This window comes from Mytilus trossulus, chromosome 14 (assembly GCF_036588685.1).
Source record: "Mytilus trossulus isolate FHL-02 chromosome 14, PNRI_Mtr1.1.1.hap1, whole genome shotgun sequence".
NCBI classification, from domain to species: domain Eukaryota; kingdom Metazoa; phylum Mollusca; class Bivalvia; order Mytilida; family Mytilidae; genus Mytilus; species Mytilus trossulus.
Window position 1 is genome coordinate 70,342,267 of NC_086386.1, and position 22,020 is coordinate 70,364,286.

A 22,020-nucleotide genomic window follows, 5' to 3' on the forward strand; every position below is an offset into this window, starting at 1 on the left:
TATATATTTACTAGATATACCATTCGTTACATGCATGCTCATACATATATTTTTGTATTATATTGCTATAAATGTTAAATGGAGAAGACTTCATAAGTCTGTTTGACTTGTGTCTTATCCAATTTGTACTTTAACAAATAAAATATGTTTAAACTAATCTCAGCAACTCATGTTATTAGCTTCGAAACTATTCAAAACTTCAAATAAAATCAGACACAATGCAACAAATGAAAAAAAAACAATAAAAACAAAAACAACAACAACAACAACAAAACAAAACAAAAGCAGAGTTATTGTATTATATGTTTCTGACCATGCAATCTAACAAAAATTTTCATGTTTTTACACAATTAAAAAGAAATTATAAAAAAAAAGTGTAAAAAGTAAAAACAAATATACTGATCAACTAAAAAACACAAACCAGAGAAATATAACGTTATGTCTCTGCACAAACTTAATTTAATGAAAAATTAAACAAGTCCACAGAAATGTATACAAAATACACTAAAACCACAGATTTGTATAGTATGCAAATCCTTGCTGAAACGGGTAACGGATGTCACTGATGAACTGTTGACACTTAAGGTGGTATGGGTGTCTTCCTCCATCTTGGATTGTAAAAAACAGAGAATCAAAGGTCCAGAGTTTCCATCAAGTTAGTAAAATTAGATGCAGGAATGCAGATATTTAATGTGAATTTTTCTTTATAATAACCAATTTATAAGAATATAAGTTATAAATATTAATATATTTGCAAATATTAATTATTTTTGTTTTTTTTTCAATTTTTTTTTCTAATTGACATTTTGAGGGGAGGAAACTCTTAAACGGTGCACTTTCTGAAGGATTCTGTATGGAATTTTCCTATTTTGTGTTTTAGCCGAAAAAAACGTACGGTGACCCTATCTTTTCTATTAATATTCTCAAAGCAGTGTCTGAAAGCTATCTTTTCCTGAAGTATTAAACAATTCTATCATTTTGTTTAGTTTCTAATCACAAAATGTTTTTTTTTTCCTGTATAATCCATACAAAATCTGTCATTTTGTCCCGTCCTGTAGCTTGAGAAAATGCGCGGTGACCTATCATTTTTATTATATTTTTCAACATATATCAATAGATACTACGTTTTGGCAAAGTATGAACAAATTCTATCATTTTTATTTTAGACTCCCATACCATCTTAAGCTATAAAAACAATGGTTTTACATTCGAAATCTTATGCTAAGAATCCCATGTTGGTTGTTAGGACATATAACACAGATGTTTGAAAATGTAGATCTATCCAATCTTAAAAACATTTTTATTAATGTGCCAATACACGATTTTGGGACGAATAAAGCAAGGGACGATATATAAATATTCATTCTTGGTAATTAGTCAGACCAATGAAACGGAAGTAACAAACAGCGCCATAAACTTGAAAGCGAGAAGGCCCATCAGCCTTTATTTTACAAATAATACCCTTAAAATGTCATCAAAAGACTTGACATCAGTCACTGAACAGTTGGCAAAGACCAAAGTTAATGAAACATATGAACTAAGTTTCAAAAATAAGGGACTGAAGCTAAATAGCGCTGCTGATGGTAATCATTATCATACGTAAAAATAACAAACAAACAAAACAAAAACAACCAAGTTGAGTCTACACATTTTGTTGACGTAACATTCGATTGGGCCAACTAAGCTACAGCGAAGTATCATACTTAAACTTGTGGACTTTTCACTATACACCTTATTAGTGGCGGATCCAGAAATTTTCATAATGGGGTTCTGTATTCTGTAGGTGTCGCTGTTGACCATAAATATGGGCCCAATGACTGACCTAAGAGGGGGGTCAGCTCCAGTCACGCTTCAGTGATTCCCTATATAAGCAACCAAATGTTTTCTCAAAAAAGTTTCAATTTCAATTACTAGTAACAAGATTAGACGCTAACACTAAAGATAACAAACCTATGCTACCCCCTGGTGCTTCTGAAGATAATATTATACACACACACACAAATATTATAGTGACATGCGCATGGTATTGGCCGACAAATAGTCCTCGTACTATTCGTCCGGCTAGCCGGACTCATAGCAACTGCCTCTGTTTTAAGAACCTTTTTGGTGATACACAGGTTTTGTCTGATTTATATGGGGACGAAGTCCCCAATTACGGTAGAAAAATCAATGAAAAAAAAAAAATAAAAATCTGGGAAAATTTCCCGAATTTTTCATTGTACTAATGAACTCAAAATCGTTAACTTTTTTTTTCAGATCTAGTTCCTGTTCCGGTTTTCCAGCATTTGCGCAGAAATCTGTCTTGTTTGCATGAGACTTTAATTTTTTTTATATTTATCAGTCTAGTAAAACATAAGATTGGATCTCAATACAAATTCAATTTTAATAATTGTTTGATATGAAAAAAAACGTTACGTTACCTGATGAAAGCGTTTCTTTTGTTTACATCGAATATGACGTCATAACTTAAAGAACGTCACAGCTAATTCCCTAACAACAGAACCAAAATCGGGAACGTTACGTACGGTATTTCGGTTTCTTTTATCAACATGATTGAATTAAGAAAATAATACATACAGACTTCGTCCCCATTCACAGGTTATGCCTGCCTCATATTAAATGCACACCTGAAATTTCTTAATAATCATCAAAACAAAAAGCTTTAAGAGGACATAACATGAAAATATGCTAGTTTTACATGTATTAAGTTGGAGGTAGCCATGGTGATAGATAGATTAAATTGTCAAAAGTAGGATAACTTTTTTTTTCCAGTTAAAGACATAGTTAATGAAATTGAAAAATGCAAAACTATGACAGCCTTGAGAATGGAAGGGAATACCCTGGGTGTAGAGGCTGCAGAAGAATTGTCGAAAGCATTAGCTAAACATCCAGAATTCCAGGTAAATAAATCCAAGAAAATTTAGTAAGAAAAATCTCCACGATTCCATGTAGAAATTTTGTGATTGTGGTGCATGTAACTTACATGTAAATCAATATGCTATAAATTGAGAATTCCAGGTGAAAGTTCCTAAAATATATAATATGCAGAACATCATGAACATCTAGAATTCCAGATAAAAATATAAAAAAATTCATTAAAAAAATCCAAAATTATTTGCATTGGTATTTGTTAAAATATCTAGAATTTCAGCGTTAATTCCAAAGGTACATTATTATCATGATTATAACACATGTGTGCTCTACTAGTTCTTCATCTACAGAAAGTAATGAATATTCATATAAAATGTCTATGATATGCTGTTATGATTTAAGCCGTTAAATTTGTATGGTCAGGTCTTGACTTGACTTGAAAGTTGACTTCAGATTTCACGAAAAACTTTTTTGACCCGTCATGGGACTGACAAAGTAAGATTATTTGTCAGTCCTACATAGTTTAAGGCAGTCTACAAAATCTGCCAATTTTATCCTGAAATGAAATAATAACATATATATATATATTTGATAGAAAAATAACTACATTTATATTAGTTTTATTCTTCACAGCCACAGGCAAATTAACAATGAATGACCAATTTTGGTCTTCTGATTGTTCTTATGCACTTTCCATTTCATCATCTGAATCAGTTTTTCAGTTATAACAGTATTTGTTGGTTCAATCCAACGGTGCAATAGACTATTGTTTGCCAGGGAAGCCTCCATGAACAAATTTAGTAGGCCACCTGTAGATCACCCTTTGGTTTGTTTTATAATAAATTTGGAAACAAATACTTGAAATTAACAGATGGTACATCTGATGACCGATGTAAATATGTCCTTGAAACAGTTTTGGAACATCTAATTACCAATGACATAATGTATAAAAGAGCTGACATAGCACTGCAATGGCAATTTTTACATCAGTCATTGGGACTGGCACTAGCCTTCAAAATACTGGTCCTAGCCTAATTTTGACTGACAGGACAAACAATTTTTGCAAACTCTGTGACTTCAATGTTAATAAAAATTTCATGGGTTTTTATATGGCAAAGTGAAAAACAAATTGGTATGATTGAATTCATTAAAAGTCACAATTTTGCATGTATGTCATACATGTCATATGTATGTAAAAGAGATTAAAAAAATATTTTAAAATGTTAAACTCTCCACTGTGTGCAGGGCGGTAACAAGCCTATCCTGAATTTTAATGCAGAAAAACAACAGGAAGAGTTTTTTCTTTACATAAGCTAGATCTATGTATTCACATTCTTAAAACAGTACATATACAGTATATATGAATGATATTTTGTTAAGTACTGTGGATTCATTTATTTTCGTGGGTACCAATTTTCGTGGATTGAGGAAAACTTACATGTTCGTGTATATTTGATTTCATGGTTTTGCCGAGGTCTGCATACAACATGTACAAGCCACGAGAAGATTTGTCATTTGTTGAACATTTGATTTCGTGGTTCAACTGTTCCCACGAAATCAACGAAAATTGGTATCCAACGAATAATGAATCCACAGTAACATAAAGTTGCACACTGATGATTATTTTTCTTTAATTTCAGAGAGCACTATGGAGTGATATGTTTACTGGGAGGTTAAAGACTGAAATACCACAAGCACTGGTGAGTAAATTTAAACATTTAGTAATACACTTTTTCAGAAGTAAAATATCGTTAGATAGATTTGAGAACAGCCTAACCAAAGAGCAGAAGACAGCACGAGGCTATCAATGGATCTTTAACTAGTGAGAAAATCCACACCCTGAAGTTTGGCTTCAGCTGACCCCTTGACAAAAATGTATACTTGTTCAACAAGATGGACACAACACTTATCTCCTAAACAAATAAATGAACCAAAATAAATTAAAAAAAAAACACACAAAAGACTAACAACGGCACATATTTTGTGAGATCTCAATGTCCTCCTATACTTCTAGATTATATTTCACTTAGGATGATATTACATGATTAATGTATTATGAAGTATTTTCCTGAGGAGATAACGACTTGCCTCAAAACTACATATAATAGAAACTGCTTGATATCATTGTCTACTGTGGATATTTATTTCCAGGTTTTGCCAAAGTATGCATTCAAGCCTTAGTAAAATTTGTACCTTGAACATTTAATTTGATGGTTAACCCTATACCTACAAAATCCACAAAAATCGAAGTCTAATGGAAAAAAATGATTCCACAAAAAAAAATATGAAAAAATTTATCCCTCTATAAAAGAATATTGCTGAATTTTTATTTGAAAATGACAAAATATCTAATAAAAAATTACATTAAATACAATTTAGATGAAAGTTATGGTAAATATCTATTTAAAATTTAAAATTATTTTGTCAGAAGTTAATTTAATATAAATAAAAGTTTTGCTGATTGTTTCAGAAACATTTAGGTGGTGCCATCATGTCATCAGGAGCTGGCCTTGTAGAACTTGATTTGAGTGACAATGCCTTTGGACCATTGGGTGTTGAAGGATTGGTAGAACTTCTAAAGAGTAGTAGCTGTTACACATTACAGGAGCTCAGGCTCAACAACAATGGTCTGGGTATTGGTGGTGGAAAGGTTAGTTGTCAATAGATATAGGAAGATGTGGTATGAGTGCCATTGAGACAACTCTCTCATCCAAGTCACAATTTATAAAAGTAAACCATTATAGGTACAATCTTCAACACAGAGCCTTGGCTCACACCAAACAGCAGGCTATAAAGGGCCACAAAAATTACAAGTGTAACACCATTCAAATGGGAAAATCAACGGTCTTATCTATATAAAAAACGAGAAACAGGTGACCTTCTGCTGTTGTTTTTGCTATGGTTGGGTTGTTGTCTCTTTGATACATTCCCCATTTCCATTCTCAATTTTATCTGTTCATTTAATTTTTTAAGCAACTTGACAGAACACAAACCCAGTTAGGGAAACATTATTCTGATACCCAATATTATACTTTTATCAAAATGAGTTATTGAATCAGCAAATTTAACATTTTAGTTAAGGAAATGTACAACTATCAATCTCTTTATATGCTAGCGTTTAAATAGAGGTTGACAAAGGAATGTACAACTATCAATCTCTTCATGTGCTAGCGCCTATATGGAGGTTGACAAAGGAATGTACCATAAGATATCTATTATCCTTTATATTTTACCTTTCAGATGTTGTCCCAGTCATTATTAGATTGTCACAAGACCAGTTGTCAGGCTGGAAAACCACTGGCTCTAAAAGTATTTGTCTGTGGGAGAAATAGACAAGAAAATGAAGGAGCTATTGCACTGGCTCAGGCATTTAAGGTAAACACATAGAAAGTTATTGCTTTGTGGGTAATTATCAAAGTATGCCCTATTGTGTGGTAGAATAACTAGGATAACAAGAGTTTACAAAGATAACAAGTTATTCATTTTAAAATCTTTTTTGAATGTGAATATTTATATCAAATGCAGTTGGCATTCACCGGGTTTATAGTGAACCAGCAATGCTGGTGACTTTTGAAATCCTGATTAAAAAAAAATACAATGAAAATTATCTCCCCTTGATCCTTGAGTTGATAAATTGAAATGAACAGGAACAAGTATTTGGTATTAGTAAAATATCCCAATATTTGCAATAAATATTTTATTTTTCATTATTTAAATAATAAAATGACACATAATTTGCCATTCTGTCTTTAAATTTGCAGATTGATAGAAAGAACTAAACTAATACAGTATACAGCTATTTTACAATCCAAATTATTGCTGTACAGTAAACTAAATCATATGTGTGCACAATATTTATACTCACTCTTAATGCGTTTTATATTTTTCTTTTAAAACAGGATATTGTGAAATAACTGTAAATTCAGAAATTATTAATGGGTTTTTAATTATTGCGAAAAATGTGACATAGTTATAAACGCAATAATTTAAACTCGTATTTAGAAATTTTTTATATGAATTGAACATGATTTTTCTCAAAATCGTAAAAATTAAAATCACATTATCTAAAATGACAAATTTGCAATAACTTCTGAATTTACAGTAATAGATTCTATTATATCTTGTTAAATTAGAAAAAAAACTAATCTTGCTATATCTAACAAAGGCATTGTCAGATTTAAAAACTAATTTCTGCAATTATTGTATTTATTCTCTTAACAGGCTATTGGTACATTAGAAGAGATATCTATGCCACAGAATGGTATACATCATCCTGGAATCACAGCTCTAGCGGAGGCATTGTCAGTAAATAAACAGATCAAAATTCTTAACCTAAATGACAATACATTTACCAAGAAAGGTTCACAAAGTATAGCTAAGGTTTGTTATTTACCAAGAAAGGTTCACAAAGTATAGCTAAGGTTTGTTATTTACCAAGAAAGGTTCACAAAGTATAGCTAAGGTTTGTTATTTACCAAGAAAGGTTCACAAAGTATAGCTAAGGTTGGTTATTTACAATCTTTGCATTGTTTAAAAGGTTCACAAAGTATGGCCAAGGTTTGTTATTTACATTCTTTGTGTTGTTCAAAAGACTGACCTTCAATAATTCAATTTTTTGGAGCCCTTAATAGCTTGCTGTTCGGTGTGATCCAAAGCTTTGTGTTAGAAGCCATACTTTTACCTATAATGGTTTACTTTTAACTAATTGTGACTTGGATGGAGAATTGTCTCATTGGCACTCATACCACATCTTCTTATATCAAATTAGATAAGAACATCATTGAAGAAAAATTTGAATGTCTTTATGAAAATATATAATGTGCCAAAATTTTGTAAAGATCCAATTTAAAAAAAAACTTGTTATATCCTTAAGGTTGCTGGGGTGCCTGCTTCAATCTTGGATTTTAGAAAAGCAGATTAGGGCTATTTCATTAAAATGTATGTGGTAGGGTAGATAGGAATTTCAATTATTGAATATTGAATAGAAATTTCACACTTGCTAACTTTATGTGACTGTTCATTGTAAATACTGTTAATTTTTACTTTTAGATTTTAGACTTCAAATTTTTTCATTAAAGGACACTTTGATACAACATGACCAAGCTTAACTTGTTAAATTCCTATTATATTTTTTTAGGTATTGCCAAATTTACAGAATTTAGAAGTAATAAATTTTGGTGATTGTCTAATCAAAACAGATGGAGCAAAGATATTAGCCAAGAGTTTGAAGGGTGGACATAAGAAGTTAAAAGTAAGTACAATACTGATGAGTGCTCTTCGTTTGACATACTGTAAACCAACTTATTTTCGCGAGCGATTTATTTTCACAACTTTCACAAGTAGAAAAATAACTTGAATATAAATCATTGTGAATATGTCTATCTTTGATCTTTCCTCAATAAAATTCCCGAAGTAAATCATCGCCAAATAAAATAGCTGCGAGGGTAAAAAGGGAAATAAAGTACACACTAAAATAAGTTGGTTTACAGTAACTTTCTCTGATAAAAAATGAGCTTAGTGGCTGAGATTTTAAGTAATTTAACTACTGACTGAGGTTGTGGGTTGAGAACCAAATGTGGCATGTGTGTTCTACTCCAGTCTTACTCTAATATTGTTTGTTTTCATACTGAGGATCAGTGGTTCTCTTGAGGCACTTTAGCTTACTCCATCAATTAAAAATGGCCATCAACAGTAATGAATGTCAAGTTAATCACCAATTAAGACTTTTTGAAGACTGTTTCTTTGATATTTATATCACTGTTTTGTCAATCTCTGTAGGGACATAGGTGGCCCAGTGGTCTAAGTAGTTACTACTGTAATCATTAGCCAGTCAACACTGAGGTTGTGAGTTCGTACCCTGCTGGTGTGGGTGCACTTAACTCCAATCTTAATTGACTATGATTGTCAGTTTTATAAATGAATAAAAGGAAACATGGAGTTTACATCAATGAAACAGCAACCCAAAAGCAAAAATGATAAAACAAATTCTACTAAAAAGTAAGAGTACATAAATACCGAACTCTGAGAAATATTCAAAACCGAAAGTCCTTAATCAAATGGCAAAATCAAGTTTATCTGCTTATAAAGCAATCAGTTGTATCATATTGTGCAGGTTACAGTAATCTAGAACAAATTTATATTATAGGAATTAAACCTGTCAGGGAATGAGATAATGACAGATGGAGCTATGGCGATAGCAGAGAGTATGGAGGGCAAAGATAAACTGACAAAATTAGATCTGAATTGTAAGTTTATTGTGAAATTAGAACAATTTGCATAAAATTTAAACTTGAGTATAAAAAAAGAAGATGTCGTTTGATTGACAATGAGAAAACTCTCCACAAGTTACCAAAATGACACAGAAATTAGCAACTATAGGTAACTGTGCGGCCTTCAACAATCAACAAAGAGCTATGCCTTTAAAATGGATAAAAAAGGGTTGGAAGGGAAGTTTTTATTTTTGGACTATGGTCATGGGTCAATAATCAATGATAATAGATGTGACATCATGTGTCAATTCAGTGTATAGAAACTAGACATGTTTGCTATATAATTTTGCTCACTGTTATGCCAATCTGTGACCTATATATGCTAAGTTCTATGTCATTTGGTCACAGGAGGAGAGTTGGTAAACATACCCCATCTTTAGGGACGACATCAAAAGTTAAATGAAGGATCAAAAACTTAATACACATAATTTTTTCACTGACCCCCCCCCCCCCCCTCTTAACTTAATTAGGGATAATTGATTGACCAATAGGGATATATGTAAAATCGATTTAAGATTAACAAAACTTGCAGCAATGTTGACCACCCACCCACCCCACCCCCAAACTATTTGATTTAAGTTTTTTATCCTACATCGATCTTTTGATGTCGTCCCTTATAGTATGTGGGTTGTAGCCTTACATTGGTTTGCCACAATACATCCATTTGAAATGAGTCATTAGTTAACTCCTAAAGACAATAGTGTAGATTCATTTATTTTCATGGGTATCAATTTTCTGTGTATTTTTGAAAATTTGCTCTTTTTATGGATATTTGATTTGTGGTTCGTCAATCTCTGCATACATTTAGCAAATATACCATTTGGTATTTGTTGAACACATAAATATGGTTCACCTGAACCAATGATACCCACGTAAATTGTGTATATTTAATACACAGATAATATGTTAAAGATACACAGGCAGTCTTCACACTGAGTGGCAGCCCAGACTTGTAAAATTGCTCTCAGGTCTTTAAAAATCATATCTACAGGCCAACAAAATCTAACTAAAATTTTACAAAAATTGAGCTCTGGGTCTGTAGATTTAACAGTTGGTTGTGAAGACTGCTCAGTAATATGTTGTTTATACACAGGTAATTAATATGTTTATACTACACAGGTAATATGTTAGGAGAGAACGGTGTAGAGGAATTAAAAGGAACAATGGAAGCAATGGATAAGGTGGATCTGCTGGCGTCTCTTAGGTTTGTGTTAATTTTTATATGGCACTAGAATGGTTTGAGGGGAAAGAAGACTTCTGTTCCAAAACATGCAATACACGAGAAATTAACCCCAGTACAGGAATGTCCCACTCGCACTATCATTTTCTATGTTCAGTGCACTGAGACATTGGGGTAAAAACTCTAATTTTACATTAAATTAGAAAGAATCATATCATAGGGAACATGTACTAAGTTTGAATTGATTGGACTTCAACTTCATCAAAAACTACCTTGACTTAAAAATAACCTGAAGCAGGACATACGAACAAACAAACGCACAGACCAGAAAACATAATGCCCCTCTACTATTGAAGATGGGACATAAAAAATAGAGAAAGCAAATTTCATTAGGTGATAGTTCATTGTGTGTCTAACTATATCAATATACCCCAAAATAATATGTCTTTTTAAAAAGTTATAGCATAAAAAAATGGAAGTTTGTTGGTATTTCCATTCTTTTTACACATAATTTATAAATATGCAGTATTACTTAGAAGCTTAGAATATTTTTAATAAAATGGTTGACACAAACATGACAAAACGTACAAGTGATTCTTGATTTTTTTTATTTCCAGTGATGATGAAGGATCAGCTGATGAGGATGATGTCGAAGATGAGGATGGTGAGGTAGGTACCATACATAGTTATCTGTGTATTACTACAGTTGTGTATAATAATCACCCCTTTTTCATCTTTTCAAAATTGTTTTGATTAGCAGTAATTTAGCATGCTAAAATTTAATGACTCCAATATTTCCTTTTCATTGATCATGTTGATTAGAGCTTTGTCTGATGTTATATGGAACACCTTTCAAAAGTTGACATGATAATTCAATTGCTACACACTCTGGACCTAAAATGATAACCAAATCCAGTGAAGGTCATAATCAACAAAAAAGGGAGTTTGTGATTGCTCATGAATCTATCACTTTCAGGAAGAAGAGGATGAGGCACAGGAAGATCAGGAAGGAGATATTATTAATGACCCTGAACTGCAGGTCAAGGGCAAAGGCATAACACCTAAAAAACAGGTAAGTTAGTCAGGAAACATGTACAGGCCAAAGGCAATACATGTCTAACACAGGTAAGATGGCCTTGACCTGTAGGTCAAGGCCAAAGGCATAAAACCTAAAAACAGGTAAGACAGTTAGGATGCAGGTCAAGGTCAATGCCATAACACCTCACAACAGGTGAGATGACCCTGCGCTACTGTTAATGGTCAAAGGCATTTCATCTAAAAAAAACAGATAAGATGACCCTGAGCTTCAGGTCAAGGGCAAAGGTATAACGCCTAAAAACAGGTTAGATGACCCTTAGCTATAGCTCTTGGTCAAAGGATATACATCTTAAACGCTCAGCTATTTGTCAAGGTCAAAAGAATTACAAATATCCAGTTATACTTTTGTAGAGACTTACATAATATTGAATGTGTCACATCTAGTCATGCCAAAGGGCAGAGTATTTGTATATGCTTCTGGTGGTTTATTTTGTTTTTAATGATTAAAAAAATTGCAGTAAATTATTCAATGGATTGCAGTGGTTTACCATGTAAATAATAAATAGAGATCTATATTGAAAATTAAATATGATTATTTTCTGGCTTTTAATAAAGTCATAGAAGCCAGACTTCACCATTCTGTTTGCACCATTGTCGTCAATCATCAATATTTAAAGATTGTAATTAGGTTACACAGACAAGACACTTCTCTGTGTCAACAGTTTTATATTTATAGCTAGCACTCAGTTTTAACCAGGTGTGGTCTTCAGTCTGAAATTGTTGATTTTGATTAATATCAAATTACAAAACTTTTTCCATAATTTTGACACAGAAAGTTAAATATTTTAGAGTAGTCTTTCCTTTCTTCTCTTTGTGTGTGTTTCTGCAAAAAAAAATCTTCACTTTTCACACAGATTAATTTTCCCACAATTCTTTTACTAATTCTAAATTATTAGTAAGTTTTTGTCTGTATTTTCAGACGGAGGCCACACTTGAAGATGACCTTCAGAAATTGAGTTTGTCATGACGATGGTTGCTATAGAAACAGGAACACAAAAGATAGGATTAGTTCTCAATGTTTGACAATCCACATATTTTCAAGAATGCAATTTCACATAACTGTTGATAGTTTGTTATTCTTCATTGTAAATTTTTAGAAAATTTATTGACCTTGAAATATCTTTCTAAAGAGGACATGATCGAGTGTGCATTAGTTACATCTACTTAAGTATGATTTTTTAATAAGGTTATTAGACAGTATTTTTATGTACTTTGAATAAATTTGTTATGTTGCCCCATATATTTACCATTATTGTAAATTTTTCAATTTCAATCATTGTAAAAGATTTTTTTCAATTTTGTTAAATTTATAACAAATACCAAAAAGTTCTATTAATTAATGTGTTTGCATAACAAAACTGTCTAAGACATTTAAACAATGTGATCTTAATTTTGAACATTATTTTTTTTATTGTGTAATGTTAAATTGTTTTTGTGTATAGGTGTAGATCACATGACCATAAGTGTGCCACACAATTGCATTTGTTAGAACTGTGTTCCTGCTGACTGTTATTTTAAATGAGCAAACTGTGATAGAATATTTTAATTTTAATGTGTAGGACTATTTTCTCTAAGATGATCTCAGGGTGCTTCTGTGTTGTTTTATAAAACTCCCTCCAAGAATTTCAATTTCAAAGGCATTATTTTTTTATGAGAACCCCTTGGCAGTGCCCTTTAGTCATTACTCTGTCTGCCTTTTATTCATGAGTCTGTTGACATGTCCAATTGTTCATCAGCATTACTTTGTCCTTTGATTAAGTCATATTTGTGTTAAAAACAATGAATAAAACCAAAACATACAAAACCCTGTTTAAAAACATCAAAAACAGTCGAAAAGTATCTATATAATAATAGATTTTCCTCTATTGATGTCCAATTTGTTATTATTTTAGTGTTTTTCCAACCAGGGAACATGTTCTTAATATGAAAAAAACAATTATTAAACAATAAATTCGGAAATTTTTCCTAATATTAATTTTGATCATTGAACAATAGTTTTTGTATTTGTGAAACCCAACCTGTCACAACTTTGCATTAATGAAAACAATGCAAACAATTCTGAGTTTACAATATTTGAGGGCTAATAGAAACCATCAGGGCTTTTTTTATTGTTTTTTTATATTTACTCACGATCCTTAATTGATCTCTCCCAAGAATTCTAAAATGTAAGGGCTGATTCATGTATTAAAACCTATAGATGAAAAGCACTGTACAATAAAAATATTAAGTTTCTAAATCTGCCACATGTAGGGAGGGTGAAAGATATTAAAAATCTGCTTATTAAAAACTGTTATGCATGACAGAAAAGCATAAAAAAAACCACATTATTGAGAGATTGCAAAGACATCTATTTATTATTACTGGACATAATATAGCTCGTTATTGCATGAGACCTTTATTCAGAATATGGTATTTTCGTCTCTCCTTGAAGTAGTCAAAAGCAAGACTAAGGTATGCTGTTTCTGAATGCTCAATACCTTCAGTTATGGTTGATTGACTTATAAATATTTGCATATTTTACATGATAAGGGGGTTCGCGGGTCTAAATCATTTATATAGGATTTCTCTATATTTTTCTATAAACAAACTTTATCTCATAGTTAATAGAAAAATAAAATAAAAAAGTGGGGTCACCGTTCATTTGCGCTCACAATCTGCCTTCGAAAGAAGCATACATTTTTGTAAAAGTGGGTTTTTTCTGTTGAAGTAATAGGAGAAAGTTAATATTGAAATAAAAAAACGAAATTTATTACAGAAATCGCTCAAATTTTACAATAATTTAGTTTAAGTACAGCTTACATGGAAATCATATTAAAAAATATAGGTTATCGATGAGTTGAAAAAGAGATTTCAATTTTGTAGCAAAAAATTACATTTTTCCACCAAAGGGAGATAATTTGGAACTTTTTCAATGATGTATACATTTTAAAAGTCATCTGGGGCCAACACAAATTGATTGTTTTGAATGATTTTTGTACCTTATGATAAAGTAACAACTACAAAAGGTAACAAATAAAATTTGTAATGAAAAACAAATGTTTGATTTTTTTCTGAAATTTTTATACCCTCGAGCCTCCTTAAATGAAGTATCTTTATTTTAATTTCAACATTTGCATCTTAATGTCAAAGTTACTAAAAGGTGATACTTATCTCTATGGCGACCGTTTATTAAACATGTTGTAAAAAGAACATTCAGCTAACCCTTGTTAAAATGTTTCCTTTGTGTCAAAAACAAATACTTAAACTATACAACTTTCATTAAAATGTTATAAGATATTAAATTTTTGAAATAATTTTAATGTTTAATTATTTTTAAGATGTGTTACATACTTAAATGTTACTGTGTCAATGTTTTTGCTAGATCTTTTTTTGCACTTTTTTATCAAGGCAAACTGTGTATGCATAATACATGTAGCATAAATAAACTTTTGACACATCTGTTTTTGTGTTTTGATAGTTTGAAGAGACAGGTACACCATTGATTTGGAAAAAATCCCATAATGCATTAGTTTTCTTTCATGTCAAAATAGTTTTATCCTTTAATGTTTTAAGCAAAATATAACAGCTGAATGGCTGGGATCTCGGGGAACTAGTTTAACACTGCCTCATGTACATGTTCCTGCTTCAAGTAGTGAAAATTATCAGTTGTCTTGTGTTAAACTTTAAGGGGCCTCTGTTTTCTTTTTTCGATTTGCTCGTTTTACTGCAAAAGCATGTGATTCTCTCTGGGCATTCTGTTTTTCCTCACTTATTAAACTGACTGATATGAGGGGGAGGACAGGGGTAAGGGAGACAGGGAGAAAGGTGGTAGGAGAAAGGAGAGGAAGGCTGGGAGAAAGGAGAATAAGTTGGAGAAAAAAATAAAATATGAAAAAATAAAATATCTCTTTTTTCCAGTAAATTAAAAAAAAAAAAATAAGGAGAAGAGGGGTAGGAGAAAGGAGAAGAGGGGTGGGAGAAGGGAGATGGGTACGGTCCCCTGTCCTCCCCCTCTGATATAGCTAAATGTGGTGTTAATCAGCAATCTAAAATCGGTTAAGGAACCAAACTGTGGAACACCTTATTTCATGAAGTTGTAATGCAATGTTCTGTAGCTGTGTATTTTGTAATAAGATCAGTTAACAAACAAATTCTTGTGGAATCCCAGCACATGATATTAAGTTTTATACTGAAAATGTTTATATCTGAAGTATCTGAATCCCTATAACAATGAAATTGGCTACTGAAAACAAACATGGCATTATGGGAAGGAAAGTTAAACAGAAAGACAAGTTAGTATCATACAATATTTTCCTCCTGGAAAAATAAAAATATTCTTTCATAGCAGTTAAGGTAAGTGATCGATAAGTTTACAGCTTGGATTGACCTACAAAGTTATGTTTACTCAGTTTGACCTACAAAGATATGTTTTACAACTCACCTGTAGTTTGTGTGCCCACACAGTATTCCTAACCAAATATCTGTTGAGGGAATGCCAAAACCAATAGACTTTTTTTTATACCAATATTTTACTAACACTAGAGGTAAAAACTGTTATGGTCATTGACATAACAACTTATTTTTGCAGTTACTTAATTTTATATTAAGCGCTTCTTGTTCACTTCAAATTGATAGAAGGATTTAATACACCTTATCACTATTTGTCTGCCATTACTGGATTACAGGTTCCCGTAAAATTTTGAAGTCATAAAACAAAATATCTGACGCCACAATGGAAAAGTGATTATTGTATGAGTGAAAAGGTCAAGCGGCCGAGTAGGCTAATAGCAATAAGGTGTATTTTCTTGTTGTTATTGAATAAAAGAAATGAGTTGACAGTAGCTTTGATTGTAAGAAAGATTCTTTCATGGTTTTAAGACAGGTATTTGACAAACCTTTCAGATATTTAGTGAGAATGATAAATCTCCCACATCTGTACAATCTTAGTCATATTATTTTTAGGCTGTATCGGCTAAAGATTTCTTGGCATTTCCATCACCGCAGAAACTGAAACTAATGGGAAAACAAAAAGCTGATAATTTAATACAAGAACTTGGGGTAGGTAGACAGTAATATAGAGCTTATAGACGAATAAAATTGTGAAAGGAAATTAGGAATGTGCTAAACAACCCGACCATAGAGCAGACAACAGCTGAAGACCACCAAAGGGTCTTAAATGTAGTGAGAAACTCCGGCACCCTTTGGCGTCCTTCAGCTGGCCCCTTAAAAAATATGTATACTAGTACAGTGATAATGGACGTCATACTAAACTCCAAATTATACACAAGAAACTACAATTAAAAATCATACAAGACTAACAAAGGCCAGAGGCTCCTGACTTGGGCCAGGCACAATAGAAGTCTTGAGTCGGATGTCAGAAGATGTAACAAAAGAAAATAAATAAAATGACAATAATACATAAAAAACAACAGACTACTAGCAGTTACATGTTTATCTCTATCTGATGAATTTCATAAACTATAAAAAATTTGCTCAGAAGAATAAGACCAACAGCAGAAACATATGTTACTAAATGACAGATGGACAAATTATCCTCTCCTTTGTAACATGGGCAGAATTTTGAAAGAACTTTGGATCAAAATTAAGTAAAGATTGATAATCTGTGCAAACAAAGTTATTTTCAGAATTTATTGCCCTTGGAAATATAAATGATATTAAAATTTGGTTCGTGAATGATAACAGGCATACATTTTATGTCAGATTTTTACGAGAAGTTTTGTATGAATTAAAAACAAAATTATTAGAGTTATTGCCCTTGGGCAAATAAAATATGTGATATGAAAATCTGTTCTTTCAATGTTTTTATATTTTCTAAATAGCTAGTAAAGATTTCATGATCAAACCAAAAAAAGTAAAAGTACTCCAATTAATCTGTAGATATACTTTGTTTTTTTATTTACAGAATGAAATCACAGATCTGGACAGAGTCATGCAGACATTTCTCAGGGTAAGTTTTATGAATGAAAGTAGTGTTTATGAATTTATCTTTGGTCTCAATATTTTCTGTTTTATATTTGCAAAATATATGTTGAGCACAATTTCAAAATAGAACGATTTTAAAATCAATGCAAATTGACTATAAGGTAAAATAACCAAAAAATATAAATATAAGGAAAATTCAAAACAGAAAGTCCTAAATCAATTAGCAAAATATTATTAGGCACAAAATTACATGTTTCATACTCATAGTAACAAGAATTACTTTGATTAATTTTCATCAGTATAAATTCATTTTGTTCTGTGCTGCACTCAAAAATTTCCATGTAGGGCCCTTGCTGACATGTGAGAATACTACGTCTTTTTTGCACACTTATGATTGTTATTATGCGATTTAATATAACGATATTTATTTGTTTGTACTTCATTAAATGCAATGAATATTTATAAATATTTGTATAAATTATGTTTCATAATTGTAGATGTCCTCGATTGTTACAAAGGATGATGTAGACACAAAAGATTCAGTGTGTGAATGTGCAGGTCAGTTAAATAAAAAACACAATCATGTTAATAAAAAGTTTTTCTTGGGAATAAAAACAAATAAAAGATGTTAATATACTCACTCGACATGAAATTTCAAAAGTTATAATGAGAGGGGGCATCCTGATCCCAAAATCCGGGGCTTTAAAACACCAGATCCCGAAATCCCGGCCTTAAAAACACCAGATCCTGAAATCTCGGCCTTAAAAACACGATATACAGTGGTCTTGAAATTTGAAAAAAGAATTCCGGGATCCCTAAAGGGTCAATCCGAAATCTGGAGTTTAAAAACACCCGATCCATGAATCCTGATAAAGGTCCTATCCCCTCCATAATGTCCTGTAAGATAAGAATCAGTATTCTTCTGTGTTTGTTAACTTGACATAAGGCTCTAACCAGGAGATGAAATTTCTACATCTGAAGTCTTGTGTATTACCGATAAATCTCAGATAAAAAAAATCATGTGAATTCCATGTAAAATTCATGTGAGCGAATTTTACCTGCGTATGCTTGTGGTTTCAGATTTGCCATTCAGTGTACTCTTGTATTCGGAAAATATGTATCTCTTGATCATAAGCAGAGACACAGTCACTGGCAATGCTATAGAATTAAATATTGAAAACATTGTAGATATTTTTTAGGCTGAAATAAAATATTTATTTGTCACTGCTAGTGTACTTCATAAATATGTTTATTCCAGAAAAGCTTATAGAGGAGACATTAAAAAGTGACCACAACACAGGTTCAATGTTAGCTAACAGTATATTAGTCAGTATGGGAATATTAAAGGTAAGTAAAAGTAAGCTATAAATGGGAGTTATGTGGAATTATGAGCATGACAATCAGATTAAAAATGTGTTATAAGAAGAATATTGTTCTGACTTCAAACATTAAGTTTATGTTAAGAACATGAACCAATCTTACCAATACGTGAATGTTGCCTTAATTTTCAAATAATTACAACATATTGAGGGGTGTAAATGGGGGTATCTACAGGTTGCATTTCTGTAAATATTGACAATGCAATTTCCTATAGGAACTCCTTTTATGGCTAAAACTGTACCACTTTTACTAAGAAGTTTTGAAAATAATCTGATCCTAGAATTGAAAGTTCAAATGCATTTCAATTTTTTTCAAAGGCAAAAATATAGGACTGTGCAGCATATGTTCAACGCTTAAATGCCCTGAACATTTTAGAGTTTAAACTAACACAAATTTTCTTAACTACCCCTACCTCGAATGAAGGGTTACCACAGATTTCAATGTAAACAATATGTACATGTATATTTACTGGTAACATAGTTGTGTATCTAAGAGATAGAACACAGAGAGCATAACTGGGAACCAGTATGTAAACAAAATTAGCAGGGGTAGATCTTGGTATTTAAAAAGAGTCTTTAATTCCTGAAAATATCAAATAATTATACCCTTTTCTTCCTAACTCATTCAAATAAGTTGGAGTTATATACACCTTTAATCTTTGTTGTTAGAACTATAGAATGGTTTGTTTCAGGGTGAAGATAAGAAGTACAAACCTCCGAGTACATTAATGGGACCACTGTTGGTATTAGAGCACCTTGTCAAGCAGCCATTCTTCCCAAAGTTTTCCAGAGAAATATTATCTATGTTTATGAGCAAGTAAGCTATCTTTATTTTTTGGAAAATGACGCGTCAGCGGCATTCTTCCATTACTATTGACCAGAACAACAGGAAGTCGATTATTGCCTCCGCCTACCGCACTTGTTAATTCATACAGATAGATTAGATTGTATATTGACAACTTTTGTTAATGAAACATGATTAAGAAAATGGCATATAACTGTAAATACAAAATTATGACGTTCATTTATTATTGCCATTTTGCCATTTTAGATTAAAATGTGATTTTATTTTTTGCAAAATTAAGAAAAAATCCTGTTTTATTCATACAAAAAATTTCAAAATCTGAGATCAAATTATTGCAATTATAACACTCACATTTTGCAATAATAAAAACATTGCATTAATTTTGGGAATTTACAGTTATGTTTTCAAACTTTAGTTTACTGTCAATTTAGAAATTATTGTATGCATTTATAATTGTGATTTTGTCATTTTAGATTTAAATGAGATTTATATTTTTATGATTTAGAGAAAAATCTTGTTTAATTCATATAAAATATTTCAAAATGCAGGTTTAAATTTGCATTTTAAATTCAATTTTTCGCAATAATAAAAACCTCCCAATAATTTCATAAATATTTCAAAAGTTCTTGCAGAATGAAACAGGTCCTTTGTATGTATACATTCTACAAGTTAAATATAATGGTTTACTTTTATAAATTGTGAATTAGATAGATAGTTGTCTCATTGACACTCATACCATATCAAGGTATTTATATAAACAACATTTTTATTCCAGACCTCATCCATTATTAGACCAGTCCAAAGAAGCAAGACACAAACTGTTACAGACATTGATGGCGTATTAATGGAGAGCTATACTTCTTTAAAGGACAAAACACATTTCACCACATGTTAACATTGTTATTTTTAATGATAGAAAAAAACTTGTATTGTTGAACAATCTTACAATAACACATACAAACAAAGATTATACTTAATTATGATGAGTTTTTGTTAAGGTATTGTATGAATCATGTATACTATATTTTCATAAAATATGATGATGGTTTTGATTTTTTTTATGCCCCACCTACGATAGTTGAGGGGCATTATGTTTTCTGGTCTGTGCGTCCGTTCATCCGCCTGTTCGTTCGTCTGTTCGTTCGTCTGTCTGTCCCGCTTCAGGTTAAAGTTTTTGGTCAAGGTAGTATTTGATGAAGTTGAAGCCCAATCAACTCGAAACTTAGTACACATGTTCCTTATGATATGATCTTTCTAATTTTAAAGCCAAATTAAACTTTTGACCCCAATTTCACAGTCCACTGAACATAGAAAATGAAAGTGCATGTTTCAGGTTAAAGTTTTTGGTCAAGGTAGTTTTGTCTAGAAGTAAGACAGTGATCCTACATTTGATTGATTAAATTTTAATGTCGATGTAGTTTATATAGTATTAAGTTTTTACCCTTGTCCCAACGTACATACATCCCAAAGTTGGTTTCCGTTCTCTAACTTAATTTGTTTCCTCAACCAAATGTTATGCAACTTATATACAATGCTTATTACAACAAAAAACAGATCAAGTTGAATTTGGTGGCATCACTTTTACTGTTCTAGAGCTATGCCTCTTTATAAATGTAAAAATTGCTGATTTTTTTGTTTCTGTTCATGAACTTAAGTTTTCCTAGTCCACCCTTTAAGAAACTTATACACAATACTTATTATCACAAATCTCAGCTCAAGTCACAAGTACAAATGTTTAAGAATCACTTTTACTGTTCTTCAACTATGTCCATTTATAACTTTATTTGATATGCAAGCAGGGGCGGGCATCAGTAGTGTCCCATTTACACATTTGGATTTTTTTTTATATGAGACTTTTTTTTCTAAACCATGTAACTTATGTTTGTTGGCCAAAAAAAAATAATCCAGTCTACCAGTACATTGTACCTAATTAACCCTTTCAGGCATATACAGGCAACATCAAATTGATATGTTTTAAGGGTTGCCTAATAGACACAGTTAACATACATTTCACATGCCAAGACTGAGCTTGTTATATTTGTACAATCCTAACAGGAAGAAATCAAATATTATTCCTCATTTATACATCTTGGAGGCCCTCTCAGGATGGGTCTACTTTTTTTTGGCAGAAGTCCAGTTTGATTGTATTCCATACTGCAGTTGTGCCTTAGCACAAGTTAAGCTGTTTGTTCACTTATAGAATGAACATACCTTTTGATGCTTTTATGCAAGTATGCTGAGGAAATTTCCTTGTTTTTTTATGATAGAAAAGGGTAAAAAAAGAGTCCTTTCCATTTTAAGCTATCCTTGCCTAAAAGACCATTTGAGTTTCAGCCATCACTTGGCATCTGTAGTTAACATAATCTCAAAGATCCTCTGCAACTTCTGATATAAAAATAAGAAAATGTGATGAGACAACTATCCACCATAGTTCAAATGAAGTGGATGTAAAAAATTATAGGCAACCATAGGCCCTCAATTTTGAGAAAAAACGAA

At 31.6% G+C, this 22,020-nt stretch overlaps 1 protein-coding gene across 1 annotated transcript; it reads left to right on the plus strand.

Annotated features, from left to right (window-relative positions):
• The first annotated feature begins 1,391 nt into the window (after positions 1-1,391).
• Positions 1,392-20,576, plus strand: LOC134697391 (ran GTPase-activating protein 1-like). The gene is made up of 17 exons (XM_063559647.1): positions 1,392-1,583; positions 2,773-2,900; positions 4,512-4,571; positions 5,342-5,521; positions 6,112-6,246; positions 7,093-7,251; positions 8,009-8,122; positions 9,017-9,116; positions 10,260-10,344; positions 10,938-10,989; positions 11,297-11,392; positions 16,360-16,455; positions 17,321-17,365; positions 17,838-17,898; positions 18,599-18,687; positions 19,412-19,536; positions 20,300-20,576. The coding sequence occupies exons 1-17, from the start codon at positions 1,469-1,471 to the stop codon at positions 20,367-20,369; spliced, it is 1,710 nt and encodes a 569-aa protein (XP_063415717.1). The 5' UTR covers positions 1,392-1,468; the 3' UTR covers positions 20,370-20,576.
• The last annotated feature ends 1,444 nt before the right edge of the window (positions 20,577-22,020 follow it).